This window comes from Colius striatus, chromosome 3, assembly GCF_028858725.1.
Source record: "Colius striatus isolate bColStr4 chromosome 3, bColStr4.1.hap1, whole genome shotgun sequence".
NCBI classification, from domain to species: Eukaryota; Metazoa; Chordata; class Aves; order Coliiformes; family Coliidae; genus Colius; species Colius striatus.
In genome coordinates this window covers 47,744,559-47,771,673 of record NC_084761.1, presented here as the reverse complement: position 1 = coordinate 47,771,673, position 27,115 = coordinate 47,744,559, and the positions used below count along the sequence as shown (strand labels likewise).

The 27,115-nt window shown below is 42.5% G+C and overlaps 1 protein-coding gene across 2 annotated transcripts in view; it reads right to left on the bottom strand.

The window, feature by feature from the left end:
• UNC5C (unc-5 netrin receptor C) overlaps positions 1-20,812 on the bottom strand; it is a 261,631-nt gene extending 240,819 nt beyond the window's left edge. For both annotated transcript variants that reach the window (XM_061992520.1, XM_061992521.1), the window contains exon 1: positions 20,650-20,812. In XM_061992520.1, coding sequence (XP_061848504.1) covers positions 20,650-20,773 — 124 coding nt within the window. In that variant the 5' untranslated portion in view covers positions 20,774-20,812. The remainder of the gene's footprint in view (positions 1-20,649) is intronic.
• Between the last annotated feature and the right edge of the window lie 6,303 nt (positions 20,813-27,115).

Here is a 27,115-nt window from a genome sequence, read left to right as displayed (position 1 = left end):
TAGTCACACAAACTCTTGCACTTGTGCAAAGAGACTGGAGAAAACCACATGGTATGGAGCAAACTGGGGACAGTTGACCCTCAGAGGCACCAGCAAAGCAGGACCAACGGCTCTACAGGACAGTGCTCCTCCAACTGGGCTTTTGCTGCCAGCCACTGTTCTCTCCGCAATTCTGTGGAGCCAAAAATCAGGATTAGGAGCCTCACTCCTAATTTAGTTTGTACCAGCAGCTTGCTGAACACCTGATAAGGATGAGCAACAAAAATGAGGTGAGCTAGCAGTAGTTAGGCCAGTCACAATTCAGACAGTGGTGTAAAAACTCAGCACCGACTTCCTATGTTCTCCACAGGCTTTGGATGGAAACAAGTAACACCAGCCATTTTCATACCACAAATTACTTCCATGTTTTCTGTGAGACCACCAGAGGGGAATTCCTGTGTCTGCTCACTCCCCAGGCCTGCCTCTCGCTCCTCTGGTTTCCATCTAAAAATGGAGACAATTATACTTGACTCTCTCCAATATGTTTTTCCTACTGCAAATAAAAATGCGTGACATTCACTCAAAGGCTTCATAGTTTCTGACGAGTGTGATCTGAGCTTTTACTATGCAAAGGCATCCTTTCTCAGGAGGCATTAGCTTTGTACTTCATAGCCAAGATGGCCTTCATTAATTCAAGTGGTATAAAAAGAAAATATGTTTAAGGAAATAATGTTGAATGAAATAATACATTGAAAATTCTTCCCAAATTTTATTATGAACAGTTTTTAAGTTAGTGGATAATTTTGTAATCCAATGTATCGTGTTTCATGTTCTACTAAGCCAAATCCACAGATCCAGCTCTTTATATTTCTTTCTCTGTTAGCATAATATACTGGGTCAAGTGTGACTACTGTTTATTTTAACTTTGCAAAATTGATCCCAGCTTCATATTTTTGAGAAAGATTGGTCCACTTTGGTACATTTCCAGAGTAAATCCTGCCTGTTCTTTTAAAGTGGGATAGATTCTTGACACACCACGATTGTGACTGTGGAAGGCATTTCTGGCGCACGTAATGAGTGATTGACTTCTCTTCTTGTTTTCATAGTGATATATATGTGGTGCCATTAGGCAGCAAAATAAAGTGTTCCCAAAAAAAGCCTCTGCTAAGCACATTTTGGAGTTAATGGGTTAGGGTAGATATATCATGCCTTCTTTCTGTGCTAAAAGGTATTTGATTCTGTGAAATTCACTTGCTCCCACATAATTTAAACTGCCAAAACGGAACATTGTATTTTCGCTTTTCTATACATGTAAAAAGAGCAGGCAATCTTGCCAAGGTTAACTATACAATCTTGTTAGGCTTCTATAGATTTCATTAATGCCTCATAAAAGAGAATCAATAAAACTCCTTGCACATCGATATAAAAAAAAAATGACCTTTCGATTTACTCTTTAAGATATGAAAAAAAAAGAAACATAATCAATAGAAGAGAGCATCGACACTTCTCTGATAAGAGCTCCTGCAATGAGGAGTTTAGATTAAGAATTCTTCACAGAAGTTACATTCCTGCTGTGAACTCTTTCCTAAGGGACTGGTACGATTGGGAAACTTTGGTGGGACTACTCATTTTAGTCCACAACCTGGCAAAGCTGCGTATTAGAGATGTGGGATTACTCACACTGACACACAGATGCTTATAGAAGTGTTGTCACATCTCAAAGGTTAACAGGACTGCTCGTGAGAGAAAGGATTTCTACAAAACTGTGTCTTTACTCACACTTGTGCTTTAAATTTTCCTTTGACATTTTTCCATGGCTATGAAACCCGACAATACTTAAACTGATTTTGTTGGTTACTTTTATGTAATTTAAAGCTTAGCATACCCAGTGAAACGCACCAAAATGACACCTATCTCAGCATCCCTACAGGAGAGTCACTGATAGCAAACAGCACTGCCCTGATAGCAGAATTAGCACACAAAATCAAGGGCCTGATCCACAACCTTTTCACTGGGACTTTTCATCTATTTTGCTCCAAATTCCTCACTTGGACAGCTTGTGGGATCCCATTCTATGTTGTCTTTGGGTTTTACGGCTTCTTTTTGCATTGAAAGATAATAACAATTCTCTGAAATCTTTCTTAGTGGCTAGATGGACTGATTCAGAAAATTTGTTCTGAGTGCTGTCCTCCCACATCTGGCAAGGTTCTCAGGTGGATAAGGAGCTGCCTCACACGAAAAACAAGCCAACTAAAGAAACCAAAACAGAACAAACAACCAAGACAAAAATCCTAATGTTGCCATTATCTTGTTATCTTGTTTTTAAAGTACCTCTGCTATTTAATTTGTCTCATAGCCACAGCATCACTAATAGTTTATTTAGATAATGACACATTAATTTAAAAAAATAAATCAGAACTTAAACGCATGTGACTTTTCTTTTGGTTTCCAAGGAGTTCTTTCTCAGTATTTGCCTCAGCTGATACCAAATCATCTTCCAGCAAGAACCAAGGATTTGGAGGTCTTTTTCGCAAAGCTGTATTTGCGTTTTCAAGCATTTCTCCAGCATTTCTTCATGGGCACTTGCTGCTGGTAATTCCCACCCTGTTTCCTAACTGCTTCCTCCTTTTTATGTCAGAGCCCCATTCAGTCCACTCAGTTGCAAATAACTACTAGTAAGAAAAAAAAATGTGTGGTCCCTGATGGTCACTATGCTGGATCAGGCCACTTTCTGCGTGCTTGAGTCCTAACCAAGTGAAGCAGTTTCTTTATCAGCATCATCTTCCCTTTCTTGCCTCAAGTAGTATCATGCATAACATATTTTGGTAATCTTTAAATAGAATGCCTGTGCATTTCTCTCTGTCTTGTGGTTTTGAAGTGGCTAGTAAAGTGCTACTCCTCTTCCCAAAATGTATTTTTCACTTAGCCAGAGGATCAAAACACCACATTTCTGAAGCTTCGTGTCCCACGGATAAGTTTGTTCCCATCCCAAGTTTTCATGCAAGATAAAGGACTATTTAGTCTATACCTTGTGTTTATAAACATGTATTTTTGGGGACAGAGGATGCTTTGACTTCTTTATACAGTGCAGTATTTGTCTCATTGTGCAGGGAAATAAAAATTTTGCTATGTTTTGATTTTCCATTTCCTACTTTGAGAGAAGTCGATGAAGAAAATCAAGTTTTATTTTTAGTTTTGTACTTATCCTCTAAGATGATGAAAAGGGATCGGTCAGTGCTGTAGCTAAGAAGATGGCCTCATTGATAATCTCTGGTTTTGATCAGAAGTAGGGTGATATAGTGAGAACAAAGAACTGCAGAGCACGGGGGCAATGTGAACAAACAGCCTTTTTATTTTAATTACTAAGTTTTTGCAGAAGCTTTGCTTTGGTGGGATGGTGGGCGGCTGCAAAAACTTCTAAAGATAATTTTCTTTTTAAAAATTAAAAAGCCCCAAACAACTAGTAGTCATAAACCAGCATTTTACACAATAATTGCTGTTCTAGATGCCTATCTTTTCTTTAGGCTCTCTTAAGTGGGACAAGATCTTGTAAAGATACAAACATTTTCCTCCTCATTTTTGTGACAAAGAATCTTTTTGTTAACACTGGGATTGTTGTCTGATGCACTTTCCAGTGCCTGTTCCTTTCTTTCCATCTTTTTAAAAGTTGTTCTTAGAGTCATGGAAATTTTTTCTGTCCAAAGAGATGAGATAGAAATCTCTCCATCATCAATACAGTCTTACAGAAATCCTAGCTGTTAACAACTCTCAGGTGGTACAGAACAGAGGCACTCACAGAACATGGGGAAGCTGTGTTGGTTTACACAAAATGAGAGGCTCAGCTGCAAACATATTTTGTGAAGGCCAGTTCTACCACTTAGAAAGTTCATCTATCTGAGCATAATCGGAAGTTTCAAACCCTAGAGCCTGTGGGCTGAAATTTATTAGAAACAGGTGTGGCTAAGTGGCATACACAATTTACCTGTGCACCTAAATACAGTTATATATTTATAAGCAGAAATAAACCAGCTGGTATCCATTTCCTTGCTACTCAAAACACCATTGGCCTTCTCGAATTCCAGACCTATGCTGTTACAACTACTTGGTTTTGATACACACAACTCATAGCGTCTTACCCTCGAGTCATGAAAACTCAGTATTGTGCAAATCCTTGTTAATAATTTTGGCTCCTATAGGAAGACTCATGCTGTTGATTAGATAATGTCAGCAACTGAAATCTAAAGGTCGCATCACCTACTATGAAACAACTCAGCATTTGATAAGCAACCCAGAACACTCAGAAGAACTGACTTTTGAAGGTAGGGCTACTGTCAGATAAACTCTTTACCCTTGCAGGTAGCTGTAGCTTCCCAAATAATATTTCACGGTTAGTAAGGCATTTCCTTGGCAAGCAACTTGCATGAGCCTTTAAGCTCGGTTTGTGGGAAGGAAACATGTAGGCTTACATAAGCTATTTCACTCCAGAAATTCCTTGTGGTTAGGTAATTACATATACTAATAACTTCCCAATCAGTGTCTGGATGCAGCCTGCAAATACACATAACAAAGCAATTTAATATCTTTCATGCCCTGCAATGTTCTCAAGCAATGACTCACACTTCAGTGCAAGTTCTCATGCTACAGCAAACTAAGAATTGGGACTTCTGCTTTCCAAATTGAAAGTACTGCATTCAGGAACTCCTGTGATCTCTCTAGAGATGAGGACCTACTACATATTTTATAGTAACACCTTTGCAAATTGTAGCTTTGTAACCCCAAAGTGCCCACAGGATGTTAATAAGGACACTTGATACTGATCACAAGTATCAAGTGACACCATGTGTTATTATACTGATCGAAATATATTATACCTTAAAATACTGACCACCTAAAAGTAAGGCAAAGTTAGATGAAATATGATCATTAAAGAGTATGTTTTAATTTTTTTTTTTTAAGGACTGATTTAAGCAAAATCTTCCCTGGTACTGATTTTATTTTTTTTAACCCAATAAGCACAAATGATAATAAATAGGCCAGTATTTCTATTTATTTTTCAGATCCCACTTCAGAAAACAAGCAATACAACAGTTTTTACCTTGCACTGTTAAGAGTTGCTTTCTTCAAACAAAGCTTCAGTATCTGTCAAAAAGCAACCAACAGCACTTCAAGATCAATTTCACCAGATCATGTGGCAAATACAATTCCCAACTAACATACTGCCCTGGAAGTGCTAAAGTTCACAGTTCAAAACAAGGAACTTTGACAAGTGGAATCAGACTTTCTTTCTTTTTTATGTACATAGAGAAGCAACAGAAAAAGAAGTAAACAGTGTGGAAAGTCATTACATTTTTTTAGTCAAATGAGAGACTTTCTCATAACCTGAGAGTCAGAAAGGAATTTGTGTAAGTCCATCAGATTCCAAAATGCCTATGTATTTTAATAGCAGAAACCCTGGGAAAATAATGTTGAAGTCAGACATATCACTGAGAGCTGATACAATCAGAATATCCAATAGTTTTGCTTGATATAGGCTTTTCCTTGCGTAAATGACTGCAGGCAATCATTTATTGTCCTTAAACAATTGCAGAAAACATTAATGGCTGCTCAGTGTGACAGTTATGCCACAGATCTTCATCTGTCTCCTACAAAAAAACCCACCAAAACAGTCTGCTGAGCCACTCTAAACTGGTTTTCCCCTGCTCTGGCATGGATCCTTCCCATGGGCTGCATTCCATCGGGATAAGCCTGATCCAGATTCTGTCCTTCCATCCATGTGTCCTTCCTTGCATCCCACGGAGTGCCTTTTGCATGCACACACACCTCAGTAAGCTGAACACATTCTCAGGCTTTGCTCATTCCCTCAAGAAGGTAAGGGGGAAAATTAAAAGAAATAAATGTACCGTTGTGACATTTCTCAATGTTATTGCCTACCTAATAACCATTTTTAGTTGTGCTTTTTATCTTGAAAGGTGGGGCCCTAAGCTTGGGAGTTTCATCACTCAGAGGAGAGAGCATTCATAAAGAAGCCTGGCACAGTTTTGGAGACTGATAATTTTTTCAGAGAGTGCAACAGCCAAAACATTTGAACATGTATTGTAACTTAACTGATAGAATTTGACCGCAGAATGCAGTGGTTTAGTTCTGGCTGGGTGCCAGATGCCCAGTAAGTCATTCTGTCACTCCCTCTCCTAAACTGGACAGAGGAGTGAGAAATACAAAGAGAGGTTTGTGGGTTGAGATAAGGATGGAGAGATCACTCAGCAATTAGCATCATGGACAAAATAGATTCAACTTGGGGGGAAATGGTTTGATTTATTAGATCAGAATCAGAACAGAGCTGGGAAATAAGAAATAAAACCAAATCTTAAAACACCTCCTTCCACCGCTCCTTCACGCTCAGCAGCACAGGGGATGGGAGTTATGGTCAGTTCATTACAGATGGACTTTGCCGCTGCCTTTTCTCAAAGGGAGGCCTCCTCATACTTCCCACTGCTACGCTGTGGGGTCCTTCCCCACGGGAGACAGTCCTTCATGAACCTCTCCAGAGGAGTTCTTCCCACGGGCTACAGTTCCTCACGAACTGCTCTGGCATGGGGCCTCCCATAAGGGCAGCTCCTGATATGCTACCCCAACAGGGGTCATACAACAGGAGAACAGTCCTTCAGGTACTGACTGCTCCAGCCTGAATCCCTCACAGGATCACAAGTCCTGACAGCAAACCTGCTCTGGCGTGGGCTCCTCTCTCCCCACAGACTCCCAGGACCTGCCAGGAACTTGTTCCAACATGAGCCTCCTACAGAATCACAGCCTCCTTCAGGCATCCATCCACTACGGCGTGGGGTCCTCCACAGGCTGCGAGTGGTTCTCTGCTCTCTGGTGGCCTCCATGAACTGCAGGAGGACAACCTGTTTCACCATGGTCCTCATCACAGGTCACAGGGGAGTCTTTCAGGGCCTAAGCATCCTCCTTCACCTCCTTCTCCACTGATCTTGGTGTCTGCCGAGATGTTTTCACATTCTCACTCTCTGTTGCTGCTGCAGTTTAGCAACTGCGCAGCAACTTCTTCTCCTTCTCAAATATGTTATTCACAGAGGCATTACCTTAGTCACTAATTGGCCAGGCCTGGGTCAGCTCCAGGGTCCGTCTTAGAACTGAATGGCGTTAGCCCTATTAGCTACAGGGGAAGCTTCTGGCAGCTCTTTGTTTAAACAAGTCACCACTGTAGCCCCCCACTACCAAAAACCTGGCCCAGACAAAACCACTATTAGAACAAGGGTGAAAAAATAAATCCCCAAAGTGAACATTTTTCAAATTTGTCTTACAAAATCATACTTCGGTTAATTAATTTCTTCTTTTATTTTAGAGGTTAAAGAATATTCCCCAGTAAACAAAAACTACCAAATGTTTTGTTTTCCACAACTGTTTTTAGTATCTTTGTTTGGGGCAGGAGAAAATTACTTAAGGAATGATTTTAAATCTTCTCTCAAAATTTCAAGGCATTCTGCTGAACTGGACAAACTACACGTACAGTCCTATCTCAAAAAGACAGTTTAGTAGCCTCATGCAACCCCAAATATTCTGTGGTAGACAGACTACCGGTCTTCTTTTCCTCTTTGTAATTAAATACAGGCTCAAAGCCTTCCCAGAAAGAAGGGGCCCAGCACATAACACAATCTCGTGAGTCCCATAGCACTTCACTACAGACCTGGTTCTTGGTCACCTTTGGTTCGCACAGCCCTTTGGGCACCTGAATAAGCTGCATTACCAGCCACTTCTAACAGTTTTATGAACATGTTTCAGGCTTAGGATATCATATACAGACATCCAGACAGACAAAAATACCAAACTTTGAGAAAGACAAAGAGCATTGGCACTGCAATGTTTTTTCCAATGAAAAATATTCAGGGCTGTGTTAGAGCAATTGTCCTGCGCCAATGTGAATGGCATCATTTTGTTAGCTCCGGTATAATTCAATTACATAATTCTCCCCGCTCAAGAATGTATATATAGTTACTCTTTTATAATCAAATACAAAAACTATTTTTTAATAACTTCCAGGCAAAGTAGTGATGGAGATTAGGAAAGAACATATGGGAAAAGTCACTTTCAACCTAGGTTTTATCCTTAAAATCCAAAAGTGGATCCAGTGTTAAAATAAAAGCACTCTAAATATATTGTGAAATATTTTCAGCTGTTATTGCTGCCTGATTTATGAATGCCAGAGACCAGATTATTCAGACTGGTTTCACAAGCAATATGTTAGTAAACAGGATTTTGCTTGGTAATTATATTAAACATGTGGATATAAGCTTGAAATTAATTACAAACAGTATTTTACTGTACTTGATAAAAAGCACTAAGCAGCACAAACTAATGACGGGAAAAAAAGATCTTCTCTCATTTTCAATAAAGCTTTCCATGTGAAAATCTGTCAACATGGAAAAGTTACTGCTTGTAATTAAAACCAGGCTTTAGTTCAGTAATATGTTTACATGTTATGTTCCAGAAGAGGAAAGAAATGCAATTGAATTACTTTCCTATAACCCCATAGTTCTGCTTTGGGCATGCTACTGATGTCAACTCCTTGAGCTTGGAAAGACAAAAAAATAAGCCCCATGACAACTTCAAGAGTTCTGCACTACTAAGACAGTTTGTTAAGAGTTTAAATGAGCCCTCCAGATGCATTTGTAGGATTTTGCAGCAGGTATATAAATGCCTACCCACATCAGGCATTTAAGCTCTACTCCTGTCAGTACTTGTACAAGGTTTCACTAATGGATGGATAATAACAAAGAGGAGGTGGAGGAGGTTACAGTAATACTTCACCATACTTGGAAGCATGTCAGTAAGCAACTAATTATGCTTCTGTTTTCCGCTCTCACATTAACTTATTAAGCGACCCTTCATCTGTCTCCACAGGCTTTCTCGCACAAGATCTATTTTCACAGTAGACTTCAAAGAGACTTTTCAGAATTAGACCAGTTACTAGGACCTTGGTCTGCTGGTTGCTTTAGAACATTAATAACAAGTTCATCATCTGTCACACTTCTCTTTACCAAGCACACACCACTGAGATGGGTAGATGTTATTTGCTATACCAATGGTTAACTAGATTTGAAGGCACACAAACACCATCTTGACAAGTTTAAATGTTTTCACACTGCTGTAATAAGACATATTTCCTAAATAACCAGCAAATAACCTTTTTTTTTTTCATTTCCCATGGCAATTCAGTGCTCCATGTGACAAAGCGTTTTGCTGACTTCAGTAGAAACTTTTCTCAAACAAGGTCATAATATATTTAATGATAAAGAACCGAGCAGATAAGCAGCTCTGTGCTTATGCTGTGCTACAGAAGCTTGTACACTAGATTTGTTAATCTAGCTTTAATTCAGAAACCTGACACACTCTGCTTTACTTGTAACCGTTTTTGTTTCTTGTTAATGCAGCCAGATGGTAACGTCAGTTTGATTACAATTCTCCCTACTTTAATGTGAACTCTTCATCTTACTGCTATCAGATGACATTTGCTTTCCTTAATGTACATAGTTTTGGAAAAATTACAAAAGTACTATTGCTGCATTACATGAAAAATTCCAATGTACATTTAGCTGACATAGCATCAGCTGCTGTTTAAACTGGGCTTAGCTAATGGACTTTTAATGTCAGTGGGGTTACTGGCTATTAGCAGGAATGGGCCCTTTCTATAAAAATCACTTTTCCTCAAGTGTGTTGTTTGAACATTCCTTCCTCTGATTTAGTGACTGTCACCAAATACAAAACAAATGCAAGGACGCTGGAATCTACTGTTATCTTTAAAACCAACTTAACCTCAGACTAGCCTCCATGAGCAAAATATGTGTTCTGCATTAGAAGCAGTGGATATAAAACTTTAAAGACAAAAGACTGAATTTTCTTTGCCTTGCTCCGGTTAGCAAATCCCAAGCAACCTAGTGAAACTAATCGTACAGAAAGCAAAATTTGATCGAGGTACTACCATCAATTGATTTCTGTAAGAGAAAGGATCTTTGCAATGAAACCAAGTACTCGTAAAATAAGCTAATCAGTAAAACATAGCACATTAATAGTCCACACAACAGCACTTTGTCATTTTAATTCAGTTTTCTTTGCAAATGTTTCTTATAAATGCAAATTTAAGACTTTCCTCTCAAGACTACAAAATGATGGAAATGTTCATAAAGCAAGTAAATGAAGACTTCTTAAAACATATTTGGAAGCATTTATCTAATATCTGTGTTTACTAAAAAGAATTAATATATAACAGTTTGGGGGGGGGGGGGGAGAAGGAAAAAGGTCCAACAAAAAATAGTGCAGGACAAGCAAAGGACAAAAGCTAGCAGGAGATGAACAATTTTGCCTTTTCCAGTGCTCATGAAGGGCACATTGCACTTCTCATTCTACCACCTAAACCAGGATAATAGCTGCTTTTGTCACCAGCTACCAGGTTGCACTTCTAACTCAAGCCTTCAAAGCCTGTGGTTTTAGTAGTAGAGGTCTTGAGTACAAAAACAACTGATTGTTGAGGCAGGAAATTGCCACATATTTGTGTGTAATAGATATTTATGTGGATATCTGCCTACAGTTGGAGACATTCGGCTGTCATTGTTCTTGTCTGAAACAACGTGACAAAACCTAAGAGAAAAAAACATCTACCTGAAAGAATCTCGCCAACTGTGTTACTCTCTCTATAGCAAAGAACCACATTGCTACATGTAAAGGAAATGGAAAGCCAAGAAACTCTTTGATTATTGAGCTTTAAAAAAAAAAAAAAACAACACAAAACTTGCCAGCAAAAAGCTGAGATCAAGGCCCATCCACATCCTAAAGTCTTGTTCTACTGTGTCGACATACCAGATCACACAGAACCAGAGCAGCTCCTGACATGGGCTGGCTTTGAAATCAATGGAGCTATATTTGTTTGTGGTCACAGACTGGCCTTGTACAGTGTAAGCTTATCTTTGGTATAAGCACTAAGTGTTTTTTTTTAAAAAAAAGGAAGCTGATAGTTAACTGTCACTGCCCAGTATTGAACATTCCAGCTACAAACTTTCCAGTTTGCTCAGGAACTTCCTATTTGCTACAGCACAGCCATTTTACATGAGAAAGAGAAGGAAAATCAGCACTCACTTGCAACAGAGATCTGCTGCATAAGAAGACTGCTGCATTTTATTTGAGCAAAAAACTGAAAAAGTTACCCTCACCTTCAGAAACTGGTGAGGAAGCAGAAAGGAAGTCCCTAAAGCTAAGTTTGCAACGTCTGCATGAAAGGAATTTGTAATGGGGATGATGACTTGCCAAAAACTAGTGCAGCTTTGGGGCTAAAAAGCTTACAGCAAGGAATACTAGTTGTTTATTGAGCCATTTCAGCAAGCTTCCCAGTCAATGAAAGTGGAACAAGGGCACATTTCACCACCACTTAATTACAGCCATATCCTTTTAACTCGATGGATTTCTCATTTCCATAATCAACTAATTTTCAGATCTGAAGCGATTTTCAGATCTGAGTTAGACAAGAGAAACTTTTTTCTTCTCCTGGTTGAAAGCACCACAGAGTTTTGTCCTAATCTTAAAATATGGGTTCGAGCAGCAGAGGTTTCTCTATAGCCTCATTTGACTGCAAGCACCCTGAAATTTCAGTCTGGACACCTCACCATTACCCTGTTAGCACCAGCTATTCACTGCTGGTCATGGCCTCTCATTTTTTGTCTATGTAAAGCTGCAGAGTACGCACGTGGACACATAAAGTTGTCGATGTTGTGGGGAGAGGAGAGGGGAATACATCTGTGCTAACTCTGTGGGCAACTCTCAAAACTAGGAGATACATTAATGAAAGACAAAATTAATTCAGAGTAAAGCAGTGTGCATGTCTGTGTTCTGAATTACTTCCAGTAATTACCTGCACTACAGTCAGGGTAGGTAAATCCAATGCACATGAGAACAGAATTAGTCTCACTTGCTATTCTGTCCCACTTCTTATTCCTCAAATTTAGTATGACTGAACTGCAATTAACCTCACTCAGTGAGACTCTATTATTATTTTTGCTCACTATGTAAACTTTCCAATATAAGCACACATGTTGAGACTGGATAAGATAAGCGATGTATTTAAACAATAAATAAATACACCATATCATAAGAGTGCAGCAATTCACGTTCCAGACATTATTTTAGCAAATTTATGGTTGGAATATAGCTCTCCAAAAGCTCTGCATTACTAATAATCCTGTGGTGATCACTTTTCACTGCCTGATGTGAAATGCACTAAATTCAAGCAAAGAAACGCCTGGGGAGCAACTATCAGTTCAAACAAGTTTCCAAAACAGCTGCAATACAGTCAGCCTCTTTTGACAGATCATTCAAGGCTTATTTGCACACTTCCTTGTATCTAGCTGATGAAATTCAAGATTTCTCAAACAATTGCATCCAGCACTCAGGGGACCGAGAAAAACACGAGCTTTCCTTTTTCTCAAAGGATACATCGTTAATCCACAGAGCTTAACATTTCAACCTCTCACTCAATATGAGACTAAGAAATAAAGCTACTTCTTGAAAATAACTAAAACAGGATTGGCAGAAGCTACCTAACAAGAAAGCACTCAGCTGTTGCCAGGCCAGTAAAACCTACCTGAGCTCCTTAGCATTAGTGTTGATGTTACCTCAACAAGATAAAAAAAAAAAAAGATACTGATTTAATTACCTAGGCAACCTCACAGCTTTTAGGACTCATAAGGCAACGGAGTCCTCTGGAGTGCAAATCGCTCATTCAGATGAATGAAGTACAGCTGAATAAGATAGTCCTGAATCGCAGATTAAACCCAAATGAAAACAAAACAACCTGAGGCAGTGATCTTCATTCCATTTACAGCTGTGCTGCAGTAATCTGCTGGACCGGCTCTTGTTCCTTCCAAGTTTGGGATAAAGCTGTGGATTTCACTGGGCAAAACAAATCCTTCCCAACTGCCTGCCACTGCAAAGTCAGAGCTTTCAGGAAGCCTCTCTGTTTCTGAGCAACAGCATGCTGGTTTGCCCTTCATCATTTTATGTATTTCTAGATACCAGCTGCTATAGAGAAATCATTAGTGAGACTCAACAAACTCCACACTGGGAAGGCATCTGAGAGCCCTCAATGCATCATTCTCTCTGTAGCATCCATCTTCAGGATTGTCAGACAAGAAGGAGGATAGACTGCACTGCCAGAATCTTGGGCATTCAGAAGCCTCAAGTTCACATTTTGGCTTCCTGACACACATGCTCTGCACCCTTAGGCAATTCCCCTTACATCTCTCCACCAAGAAGAGATAAATACGGCTGTCCTCTCAATTCAGCAAGATGGATTAAAGGTTCAATGACTAATGCAAAGTGACAAATAAAAATCTCTCACTGTCTCCAACAATGCAAACATATACCAAAGCTGTCCTAAAGAGGCAACTGCAGATGTCCCTCATCGGAAGTATCACCAACTGAGATGAGCACGCAAAGATTTTTGGCTGCCTCTTACTGTCCTGCCTGTGTAGGACTCAAAACAAATGAAAGCAAGCATCACATACTGGCATAGCAGATGTCCCTGGTCTGATGGGATTATTGATCAATCAGCCAAGCCAGAGCAGCACCAGGTGGCTTTAGGGAATAGCAAACGTACTCACCTAAATCTAGCACTGCCTATCCTTCCCTGGTGGCATTAAGGGCATGTCTGGCAGCACTGAGAATCTGGGTCTCTGTCTCAATCTATATTCCAGTAAACTCAGTGTGATTAAAAAAAAAAAAAAAAAAGACAGAGCAAGATCTAGAGAGTATTGTAAATATATGCCCCTAACCACTGTAACCACTGCTTAACCAGGACTGTAAGTCAAGAATAAATCAGGTTTTTCACTAGGCTGGTTGAAATATAAGGAAAAAAATGGAAATTAAATGAAAACTGTTATTGTCGGAAGACTTTACAACTTTCAACTTTTCGTTTTTGCTGAACACCTAAGATTTTCAGGGAGTGTAAGCAGAAAGAGTTTGGCTGGTGAGGAAAATATTTGGGGCTTTTTTGACCTTTTCACTAAAATAACTGAATCTTTTCTGGTTTCAATTAAGTTTTCTTCCCCCCCCCCCATCAAATGAATTTAAAAGATTATTTGTTTATTTCCCCCTAAAATTTTCTGTGTTGATAAAAAGGATATTTTAAGTGAAACTATTTTTGCATCAATCTTTTCTTCCCCAGCCCTAACTTTTTAGATAATAACATGCCAGGCTATAAAGGGAGTCCCCAAATCCCAGCATTTGATGAATTAGCAGGAAATCTCATGTTTCCTGCTTAATATATGTGTGATTTGGGATGGAGTTACAAAAGCAAACAGGAAGCTGTTCTAGTGATGACTACCTAGGGGGAAAGCTGTACACAAGCATCTCTGAGGTAATTGAAAGCTGGGGAAACCTCTCACAGCTCTTGGCCACTGCTCTGACTCCCTGCACTGTACTTGTGCATGTCTTTGTACAAGCAGGGCCAGCCTCAAGGAAAGCAACTGGAACAGAACTACAGCTTGGGGCCTTCTTTTACCTTCTTCAGCTAGCATGTGGGCCCACAGCTTAACCATCACTTTTATGCCACATCCTTAAACAAAGACAGATAAATCTAAATACAAAAACCACAACCAATACTCTGCAAAATGTTTAAACAGACTAGTCACAAAAAAAAAAAAAACCAACAAAAAAACCAAAACCCCAAACGAATGACAATACTAAATAAATCCTGTCCCCATCACATTGCTGGAGTTTGAGGTCAGCGTATTTGCAGACAATCCCATTAAACACAAGGAAACAAAGTACATGCAAAGTTAAGGGGAATGTTGTTGTTTCTCTTTATTCAATGTAAGCTTCCTTACAACCATTTCCCTTTTGAGCATAATTTCTAATGCTTGCTTACAAATGATGCAAATTAAGCCCTTCTTTGGATACAGTTTGCCTCCCAGAAGACTTAATACCATTTCCTTCAGATCGCCTCTTGGATAATGTTATGATGGAAAGCTCCAGGGGCGCCGGCTCCCGAGACTGGACTCTTCCGAGCACACACAATAAATCACTTACAACACCACCATCCCTTCAGTCTTTGGAAGCAGTTAACACTGAACTGGGCCTCTGCACAACATTATTCTGACACTGCGTTGAGGAGGTTGTAGCCAACTAGAAAAACTGCTGCTATTCTCTTACTCCTTCCTCACTTTTAATCCTTGCTTTAAAAGCTTGAGCTGCTTTACACCTCTGAGTCAAATGTAAAAGCAAAGATGGCTAATGAAAACGACAGGCGACGTAATTACTGCTTTATTGGCACCGATGCCAAGATTGCTGCCTGCTAAACTGGAATGCCTCCACTGGGTGGCTAACAAGATGTTCACTTCACCAACTAGCACAACCCTCTCCCCACTCGAAAGGGAGGAAAGAGGAAATGGGAAAGAGAATGACATTTTTTCCTATAGTGACATATCAAAAGTGATATGAAACATATTGCATTTGCCGAGCACCCATGATTAAATTAACTTTTATTGCAAAGATAGCCTCCAGTGACGTGTTTTCAACGACAAATCAATGATCTGAATATTTGAGGCTCACATGGAGCCGAACCCTCTTTGACTAAATCCCAGCAAACTGTTCACTATTTTGAGCAGTGTAAAATTTACCAAAGAGCTTTCCCTTGCAACAGCCATTTAAACTTTTTTTATTTTTTTCTGATAAGCTAGAAAAGCAAGCTTTGTGCCTTTTTCCAGAAAAAGTAACCAGAACTGATTCCTCAGAAGTTTAAGAATTTAAAATCCAGAAAGGGACCAGAAAGCAACAAAGAGACACACACTATAAAACAGGTTACTCCAAATAGGATTACTTAGCTGGTAGCACAAAATAAATGCAGTTTTACCCTTCAAAGTGCATCTCTCTTTAGTATTTTTTATATGCATAAACCCTTGGTCGCATACTGTATGGAAATACTCAGTAGTTGTCCCAGTCAGTCTTGGCTCTTCTCCCCTTCCACAGGAACTGATGTGCATTCTATTCAACTGAACTGGACAAACTATGCTTCAAAACACCACTCTTCAACTTCCACAAAAATATAGATAGTTACTTGAAAATATCTAATGAATATAATCCACATTTTTTTCCTCTCTTGCTGTGCAGACCAGCCATGGAACTGATTTGCCTGGCCTTGGCACAGAGTTTTATTCCTGTTTTCAGATGTGCTGTGTTTAGAAAATTAAATTAGGAAAAGCTTTCTAATACAGTTAATGCTGTTTCCTGTTTCTGAATTTGGATGTTACACACAATGCTAGTCCCATAATATAGAGAATAATCAGGGTTTGAGACTATTACCAAACAAGAAAATTTAAAAAACCCAAAAGTTGTGTGATGAACGATCCCCATGAAATAATTAAGTGTAAACATGAACAACAATTGTGGAAATGTTTAGACACACTCAGGCATTCTTATTGTACAGTGGAATAAATGACACTGATAGTAATGCTGAAAAGCCATCAGAAGGAGGCTGTATTTGATGTGTATATATATATTTTTTTCATAACTATTGCAATCAGCTATTACAGATTGGAGCCAGAGGAAGAGGAGCCCAGATTCTCGCTCCCGTGTTCCCAGTGAGGTCTCTCTCCTTCAGGGACAGATCCATCCCCTTCATTTTAATTCTACTTAAAGTGCAACTCAGTCAACAAAGGAATATCGATGTCTGCTTTGCTTTCAGTGAAGCCTACTGCAGCACCAAAATGCTAAACAGGGCCAGTGTGTGCTACAACATCCAGCTCAAACTCATCAACACCACTGAAATCTGCCAGAAATACATCACTTCAAAATAAATTAATGTTCTAAAGGGCCTTATCCATGCACAACAAAACACTACTTGGCCCTTGCTTCACTAATACAAATACTATTACTCCCACATGATCAAATCCAAGGGGTCCACTGATGCATCAAGACAAGTCCTTTTCCTCTCTTTTTTCAACAGATGTGTTTAGGTATTTAATGAAGAAGTGCATCCCTAAAAGGTTAGTACATTCACATGTTGTATTTCACTTTTTACGCACCAAGCATTTTCAAACTGCTGCTCTTGCTAATACAGACTATGCTAGGGCAAGACAAATATCTGCACATATGGCTATTTTACAGTTTTCTTTTTAAATTATCACTTTGATTTAATTAGGTTTGAGGGGTTGCACATTAAAAAATGTACTCTTTTTGTTGTAAAAGAACAAAAGCTCATTAATGTGTAGTCCCTTTAGCTTTCCTATCCACCTCTTCTTATGCCGTCATGATTAGTCCATAAAGCTGCCTGACTCATGCTTGTCACTATGCAGATAGTCCCACCTACACCCCAAAAAGATAGAGGTCACAAGTGTTCTTCAAACACTTGCAATGCCCAAAGACAGAGCAGGAAGTAGAGGTGGGTGGGGAAGCCCAAGCACTGAAACCCAGTCTCCACTGGTTGAAGAACCCAAGAAGAAGTTGTTCTTACAGGAGATGATACTGAAACACCAGGCAGGGGTACATGCTTGGGTCCAGGGGTGGTTGTTCTTTCTTTGATGGTTTGGGATACTTCAATCCTCTTTTTGATGTAGTTTATCATTGAGGTATAATGAATGTGGTGAACACCAGATCAAAATTTATTCTACCTTAACAATTGCTCCAGTCCTGTTCCCCCCACTTCACGAATTAAGGGCTATCTCTATCATTGTGGCCATTTTCTGTTCTTTTCTGATAACAGCAGCAAAATACTTAGACTGCTTCAGATAAGACAATAAGAAATGCTAATAAACCAAAAAGTGTATTTAGGTCTGCTGAGAAGCTTAAAGGAGGATGCTAAAATATATGAATGAAAATACAAAATGATATGAATCTCTCTGCCACGGAGTGTGGGTGTTGGTCCACCATCTACTCGGTTAGTAAATTTATTTTCCACAAGGTAATGGAAAAGGCAGGCATGAAAGCAGAAGCCCCAGCAATGCTCGTGGCCTCCTTAGCCTGCTTCAAAAGATAAAGATAGTTGGGGAGTGGAGCAGAAAGCAAACCAAGAAATAGTACTAGCAGTAAATACTGGAGGAAAAAATGCACACACCCTCTTTCTGTTTCCTTCCGCCCCTTTCTAAATCCTAACTGGTTTTGCTGTATGAAGACACCAGGTTTAATTTTTTTTTCTCCTTTTCCGGGTATCCACAAAGGAAGACTGAAATTTTTTTTGCACAATTAAGCCCAAGTCAACCGTCTCCAGACACAGTGAAAACTGGCCAAGACCAGTTTGGAGTTCAACTTCCATGTGTCCTATTTCTGCTCTCTTGGAGGAATGCAACCCAAAAGACTAGAGGGGTATTTCCATTTCAAAAGGAGACAGACTGAATGGAGGATAACTTTGGGAAAAAAAGTGGCAAAAGAATAATTTCAACGTTCATTCATTGTTATAAATATATAAATAAAACAGAGGGAAAACTTTGCCCGGTGATATATGATGAGAAAACTTCCTGAAGAGGGCATAGTTAAACTGTTGATTCATTGCCTGGCTGAAGCACCACATACACACATATGAAGATCCCCACAGCAAAGACCAAATTACAAAATCCCTTAGCTCTGGGAAAGATGCCCAAAGCAGGTCTGCCTCCAAATTCTGTGCCCGGTCCTAGCAAAAGGGAAAACGAAGTCCAAGATGAATAATTATTAACCAAACCACAATTCCTGGATTTTCCACTCTCTTTCAAAACTTCATCACATGCTGCACAAGGGGAATGGTTGCCGAAGGGCTCTCTGTCTGGGAGACAGGAGCCTTCACAGTGTAGGCACAGGAGGCCTGGCTCCCCACCCCTCCTGGCATTGCTGTCACACAGCATTGTGTTATATAGGGTAGGTACTGAAAGGAGAAACCATCTGAAAGTGTGAGGTGTGCCCTCTGGAACCGAGATGTGTGCTCTGAAACAGTCGATCGCGGGGGTTCTCTCCTCCCCGCTCAGGCCATCTGTCATGCGAATTACCCGTGTCCTGCCAGCAGAGCCAGCAGGTTTCCTTCTGCTCCAGGGCCAACTATCTGAGAGGATACATGGACTTCTACACAGACTGATGTATACCTACTGACACCTAGGTCTACATGCACATGGTACTATCAAAGCTTTAAGTACCTAGCACAAGCCTGTCCTATCTTGAACACAAAACCAACTGTGGAAAGGAAACAATAGTATATAAGAGGCAAGAAATGTGACACGATGCATAAGGGATTTTTGCACTTTCACTCCCTGCTATCCCTTTTTCACCAAGTTTCTGATCTTCCTGTGAGATAAACGCCTGGTTACAGGCAAGGGAATGTGACTGTGAGGATGAAGTAAATATCAGCGGGAAATGGATTAACACTGTTACATGTACAGACATGATGTACTGTGCATCCAGCCTACTGTCAGCAAGCCCACGGCTCCTGAAAGCCTGCCAGGGACACCGGGAGTCAGAGCCACCGGCAACACTCTCCCATCAGAAAGGCCACAGAGGAGTGTACTTTGTAAGGACTGGCTGAGAGCACGGGGGCCAATCTGTGTAGTCATCTCAGGTGCCTCTCCATAGAGATAAAGGGGAAAGCATTCTTCTACTTGCTATCAACTCCAAATAAAAGGTTGGGTGTGTATTATTATTATCTCCTTGGTGGCATACAGGAAAAAAAAAAAAAACACACAACAAAACAACTTCTAAAATTGTTTTTCTCTTTTTAACCATATAACCAGGATTTCCAAGCGCTTTAATGAACCTACACATCCTTGGTATGCACAGCTCTGCCCACATGCAACAGCAGCCTCTCTCTCTCTCTCCAGCACCAAGGAGCTTGTCGAAAAGTATTTCCCAGCAAAAGCTGCACATTTCCACTTTAGGTCTAACTCTTGGGAAGAGAGAAGAAAAGCACTGAGAAAGTTTATTCGGCACCAGCTCTCAGGAGAAAAAGCCTCCTGCTGTGGCTGTCTGCCGGGTGGGTGACACTGAGCCAGGGCTCTTTGTGATGCTCTCAAGACATCGCTAAACACACACTGAGAAGCAAGACATTTTCACTTGGAAAGGAAAACTGATACATGGACTACAGGGAAAACAGATCTAGATGTACTCCAGAACCCCTGCCAAATGAGGGGGAAAAAAAGAAAAATAAAAAAAGAATAAAGGCAGAAGCACGGCAACTCCCTTTGGGTGTACCGTGTTTTAGGCAGGAAGGGGCTGGGGGGCGGGGGGAGAAGGGGGCAGATGGGAGGCTCACGAACGACCACCGCCTGCAGAGCCCCGGGGCACGGCTGGGCCGCTGCGAAGGGACACCCGCCTGGCACCTGCCTTTCCACCGGACCTCGGTAGCCCCCGGGCGCACTGGCGCCGCTCCCGCCGCGCAGGGCTGCGGGCGCAGCCCGCTCCGTCCTCGGTGCCCCGCTCGAGGACTTAGTACTGGGAAACGCCTGTCCCGGCCAGGCTCAGCAACGACTGACCCGACCCGGTGGGGAAGACCGGACCCTCAGACCCCAGCGGGGACTGTGCATGCGGGGGAATGCACTGTTTGCACAGATACACCCAGGAAAAATAAATAAAATAAAATCACGACATAAATTCTCATTCTCAGACTGCTGCCGGAGGCTGCCCGGCCCCTCTCCACCCATCCCTCCCCCTTACCTTGCGCGGCGGAGCCGGGGCGGCTGGCCCCCAGGACGGCCAGGGCGGGCAACACCACGGTCTGCAGCAGGTATCCGAGTCCCAGCCCGCATCGGGCCGCCGTCCCCTCCAGCCCCTTCCCCATGGCCGGGGCGGGCGGGCAATCGCGCCGAGCCGCCGAGCTCTCCTGTGCCGCCTGTGCCGCCGCCAGCCCCGTCCCGCCACCGGGTGCGGAGGGGCGCGGAGCGGCGCGGAGCCCCCGCGGGGCGCTCAGGCGGCGCGGGGCGCGGCGGGGCGCGGAGGGCAGGGGCGCTGCATGGCCCCGCGGCGGGGTGCGAAGCGGCGCGGAGCCCGGCGGAGCGGTGCCTGCTTCCCGCGAGCGGCTCGGCGCGGCTGCCTCCACCCCGAGGGCGGGCGCGGGGCCGGGGCTGGGGAGAGGGGCTGTGCCGGCCGCCTGCGATAAAATGCGAGCCGAAGCGAGGAGCAGACCCAGAGGGAAGGGGGCGGGGGAGGCTGGGAGCCACCCGCTGCAGAACCGGCCCCCTTTCGCCTCCCCCGCCCGCGCCCCCTGTGCGCACACCCGCGGGCACACTCGCACGCAGATGCCGGTGCACACACATGGTGGTGCACACACGTGCACAAGCACATACTCACCCCTAGCCCACCCGGGCGGTGCGGCCGGGAGAAGCCCCGGGAGCCGGGACAGCGCTAGCCGGACCCCGCTACACTCGTGGCTCTCGCGTCCCCACACCCGTCCCAGTGGGCTCGACGCCCCACACACCCGCCGGGCTCTGGGGGAGCCAAGGCCGTTCTTAGAAAACCACAAAATAGAGGATTGGGGCGCACGATGCTGGCCAGAGGGCACCTGCTGGCTCCCCTAAGCAGCAGGGTGGGGGGGAAGGGGAGAGGCAGCACTCGGAGGGATGTTAGGGAAACCCCCATCCCGGGGAAATAACTCCCCATTTTACACCCAAGGTCTATCTCTTAAGGCTGGGGTCACTCCCTGCCTGACATTACCCTCACTCTCCCCCTACACCTCCAAAATCTCTTCTTGGACTTCTGCATTAACCAGGTGCTCACCAGATATCACTCAGTGGCAACGCCCATATCTCAGGTTTGCTACTCAAATAAGGCTCACTTGTGTTTTACTGTTGCTTTCTAGGGATTGCTTTACATTTTGAGTTTGCTTTTCTTTAAGTTACCTTTCCCTTTGCCAAGCCGAGGCAGGCTGTACCCAGCAATAACCAGACCAGCTACTCACATGCCAAGTATGCCGATGCCGGGGAGCCACAGCCCTCACTATGCCACTGTACTCCAGGGAGCAATCACTGCCTCCAGACCAGAAGCTCCCCCAAGCAGGGCTACATGCAAGTCAAGGGGCACTATTTTTCTCTGAGACATGTCTGGAATCCTCCCGGACATGCTGGCTTTGCCTTCTGTTCTGGGTAGAAAAACAGTAGCAGCATTGCTGATGCTGCGGGAGGGTTTCCCTTGGCCCGCAGAAGCTGCCTGCCCGCGGGGAGGCTCCTTTCCATCCCACCTGCCCCCTGACTTTAATGCCACTTCCAGGGAATTGTCCAGACTGTTCCTACCTTTGGGTTTGAGAGGGCAGGTTTGGGGTTCTTTTTATACTCCACAGCAGCTGACACAAAGCTGCAGTGTGACAGGAAAGCAATGTTGTGTTTTGGTTGGGGATTTTTTTTTTTTTTTTGTACAGGCAAGAAAAAAACCATGCAGAATGTGTTCTGGGAGACACACTTGAGTATGCTTGGAAGATGCCCAGCGAGGGTGCAATTCAAGCCCAACAGGCTGATTTACCTAGGAACTCTAAGCAGTCCTCTCCAGCTAAAGCACTCCAGTTCTCCATCTCCTGGCTGTACTATATCTTTTAAGGAGCAGAGACCCATCTGTCTCAAACACTATGGTGTAGTTACAAAAACATTAAGACTACACCCTAACCTGTGAGTTAAGTCCTGAGGCTGTATAAGTGGAAGAAAGGAAGCTCTCAAGTTGTAGCCATGTTCAAAGGAGAATATGGCTCCTGAACAAGAGCTTTTTTGATTGCATATGCTTCCCACACTGATACCTGACTTACTGCTCCCCAGGTGTTATATTTCAGGTCAGTAGTCAACGGAGCAATTCCCCATTTTTTATATTTGCCAGTTTTGCCATAACTCTGTAAGTTGGGAGCATCTCTCTTTTCTTGGATATTTCCTGTTTCCCCTGTGCCAGGGGAAACTTATCAAAGGCAAGAAAAGAGACCCCTTGAAGGGGGTCACACGTGGAAGATGTATTCGATGCAGCACCAGCTGACGGGCACATCTACTGCCACAAGGGACAGGAGAGAGAGGGCTTGCTTCTCCGTTAAATGGAGTTAATTTCATTTTGATGTTTTGGGGCTTCCCAAGAGTAATACCTATAGTTCCAGGCTTAGTTTCTAGTTAGAAGCTCAGTGACCTCATTAAATATGTCCATCCCAATTTCAAGACAATGTCAATGCAGCCCTGCCTCTGGGATCTCTGGTGGCTGCCAACCTGTCAGTGTTTCTGCCTTGGAGTAGGTGCATGTTGGAGCACTGCTGCTTCACAGCCACGACAGAAGTGATGGCATGGGGACCGCAAGCTCTCAGCTTGGAAAGAAAGCAAGATTTTTCCCGGTACCCAAGGTGTGGTGGACAACAGAGGAACAAGCGTACTGCAGCCTGAGGTGTTCATAGTCTCTTTTCTACTGGAAGTAGATATACCTTGACCTGGAAGAGACAGTTCAAGGAACAGTAACAAATAGTTAAATAGGGGTCTTCACTGGAAAAGGTGCTTCCGAGTCCTGTGCTCCATTATGCATAACAAAGGGCATCCAAGAATGCTCCATGAGCCTGCATCACAGAGTTTCCTCAGAGAGCCTCCATGCACAGGTAAAGGGTACTTGTGCCTAGGCCGCCCCTAATGCCACTGTGCTGGATTTTGCCTATCCAGGAGCCACTCTGTTCAAGGGCTCTTTGCTTTTCTCCCTGTAAGTAGAATTATTAGTCCAGCTTAATAAATTTCAGATTTGACATAGGACTTAAAGGACTGAGGTAATTCAGGGATTTGGGATTAGAAAGTGCAGATTGCCTGTATTTATTCCAAAAGTGGTTTGTTTGTTTTTTTTTTTCCCCTGATAGAGCCTGGCTGGGGAAGTGTGTTCCCAGCTGTTTGAAAAGTTGGACTTAAAAGTACATGTAACGTAAGTTTATCTTTTTGTCACCTTTACTGCCCTTAAAAATGACTGCATAGCCTTCATACACTCATCTGAAGCAAATATTAATCTGCAACTTTCATATTTAGACAAAAATACAAAGTGTCAAACAGTTTGCATTGGAAAATGGACTTAGCAGCCTAACAGGAGTCACCTTAGCTAGTTTTTCAGGCAAGTTCAAGAAACTATAACTCCAAATTAGAGACCCACAGTAAGTGACTGTACAATCTAGGGTAACATTTAAAAGGTTTGTGTGTAACTTGTGTACTTAAGGGTTTGTTTGTTTGTTTGTTTGTTTGCCCAAAAGAGCTTTCTAAATGAGAGTTAGGTTCTAAATCAATACTTGAAGTTTTCACTCCTGCTGTCAATTCAGGAATTTCAAGCTCTTGACAAGCAGCTTTTGAAAGCACAAAGCTGGTGGATTTAACTTCAGTGTATTTTATTGCCCAAGCACCTAGATTTGCAAAGCAATCAATTAGATGGCATATTGGATAGGAAAAGTCCTATCAGCTTTCATAATTAATACTGTAAATGGTAGTATAGGTACCATGTTTTCTTATGATCCTCTACATTTATAATAATTTTTACAGACCTTAATCTAACTACAGAACTCATGGGAAATTGGTTTTTTTTTTTTGGTTTTTGTTATGGTGGCACAGCTCAGGACCACACTGCATCAAGCACTGTACTACTAAAAGAAAGAGCCCCCTTCCCTATTACAAAGAGCTGCAAAACTTTATTAATGACTTAGTAGCAGAGGTCCTAAGGTCCCTTGTGTTACCTGGGACTTGAGTAATGCTGGTTTGAACAAGGAGAGGAATCCCTTCTGTGCGTTGATAATTACAATTCAGTAACCCATCCTCGCACTGTGCATTGCATTCCTAGGTGCGTATTGTCACCTCTAGGCAACTGGCTTGAGGACTCCTCTACTACCAAAGGTTAATAAAGGATGTAGATTCAGGCTCCATATCAGATGATTATGTTTGATAGTCAAGATGCTCTCAGGTACTGAGATACACCTAAAACAGCATGGCATATTTGAGTGAGGGCTGTATTTTGCAATCTTCTGCGCTGGCTGTTTGCAATTCGTGGGTAGCATGTACCCACATGAAAGGTACACCACACACCTGCTTTTGACTGTGTCATTCCCTCAGGCTCTGCCATGCTGCTCTTATTTTATGGCAGAGCCTCACACAATGCAATCCAAAAAGCAGGTGTGTGAGAAGCCTCTCACTTTGCTGACACACATACCACGAGCTATTGAGTACTACAGTTTTATCTAGCAGTTTAGATAGGCAATTACTGCCTCTGTGGTTGCCATGTGTGTTACTGTGGATCAGCCAACAGACTACTCTTCTGATGTCTTACATTTCAAGAGCAGCACAACCTCATTCCCAGTAAAAACTTCTGAGTGTTTTTCTCACACTGAGAATGACTATTTGTGGTGGAATTGTGGTGTGAGGACAATTTCTTTCATACCTAAGGAAATCTGATAAAATGATAGACTGTGTTTCAGCTTCCAAAATCATTACTTTGTTTGCTTATTTATAGAACCAGATCTTCATACGTTCATCCATCCTCATGCACTACATTAGTGTGCTAGCTTGACATTCTGTCAGAAAGTCTGTGGGTCAAGGTGTATGTTACTATCTTTGGAAACAGTTTAGTGGTTTACCTTATAGCAACTATCACTCTGGGACTGTGCTGAATCACCTGGCAGGCCGTGTCTTGCTCCTGATGCCTTTTCAGGTGCAAAGCTCCTGTTTGTTTAATAGATTTATGGCAATTAACAACTTCACTGTCCTCATCATTCTTTCAATTTGTCTCTTGATAATATCTGAAGAGGTAATTCTTGAACTAAAGACCAATTTCAAGTAACAATACCAAAGGTAGGTCCAAATTCTCTCACTGTATTCATGCTGAATCCTGTGCATATCATCCTATTCTATCCTACTGTTCATATCATCCTGTTATAACTTGTGTAAGAGGATGCTGCTGGCCCTAGGGCTCGTATGCGTAGGGAATAAAGGTAAAAATTCAAAGGTGTTCAAGACTCACTTTCAGTAGGCAGGGACATCATATTCTTGAACAGCAATGGGACTTTGGCTCCTTGCCCATTTTTGAAATCTATGTCCAGCTGCAGCCAACTAACACACCCAAAGAGCCTTTTCTTTCATGTGAATTCCCTGTAAACAAATCACAAATTTCTTATTTATTTATTCTCTCTTCACATTTGTTGGGTGAATATTTTCTCTGAACAGCTCCCGAGCTGCAGTTCATTCATGCACGATTTATCACGAGCATTTGAAGTCTGTCATTCAAAATGTTTTCCTTATTCCTGTTGCATGATACGATATCAAAAATGTTTCCCATCTACAAATATTCGGTTACACTTTAAAAACAAAAAAAAAAGAAGAAAGAAATGGAAAAAAGTAAGAAGAAAGGGAAAGTTTGATCATTTTAGCCTCTGCTTGCGTTTGCCTGAAAATGCAAGGTATACATTCGAAAGGTGAGACCTACTGTAGTTTACATCTGCCGGGGGCCGCGGCGCGCCGCTCCCGCGGCGGCGGCAGGCGGCGGCGGGGCCCCAGCAGGGGGCGGTATGAGCCGCCGGCTACCGCGCGGCCCCGCGCTCCCGCGCCGGGAGGGGCCCCGCGCTCCCGTCACTCCCCCGGGCCCGGCCGGCTCTTCTCTCGAGGCACAGCCGTGCTCTCTCCCCACGGCAGCTGCCCTCGCACTCTGGCTCCAGTCGAGCTAAAGGACGGGAATCACTTGGAAAACAAATTATCTCGGGTGTCTTCCGCGCCGCTCTCTCTGGATTTGTTTCTTTTTGTAGGGCTGTAACCACGGATCTGTCTCTGCTATCCGCCAATCACGAGCACCGGGATTGCCCACAGCAGTCTCCGCTGAAGTGTTAGTGGCTTTCCTGTCTCATTTACCAAGCGCTAATTTGCCCGGTTCAGGATGGGTTTCCTCCACATTTCTTTACTGGTGTCAGAAGAATCCCTTCTCCAGGTTCTCAGCATCACCGCCTGTGCCTTCATGTTTTCTCCCTCCCTTAGGCACTGGGAAATAAAGGCGTAATTGCATTTGGGATCTCTATTTCAAATTCTCTGTGTAGATGTGTGTTGAGTTGCTCTTACTCCATTTACTATTTTATGGATTCTCTTGTCTGATATGCTTTGCATAAAGTGACATTAGAAATAATTACAGCATTTCTTAAACCACTTCTTAAGGGAGGAAACTGGTAACG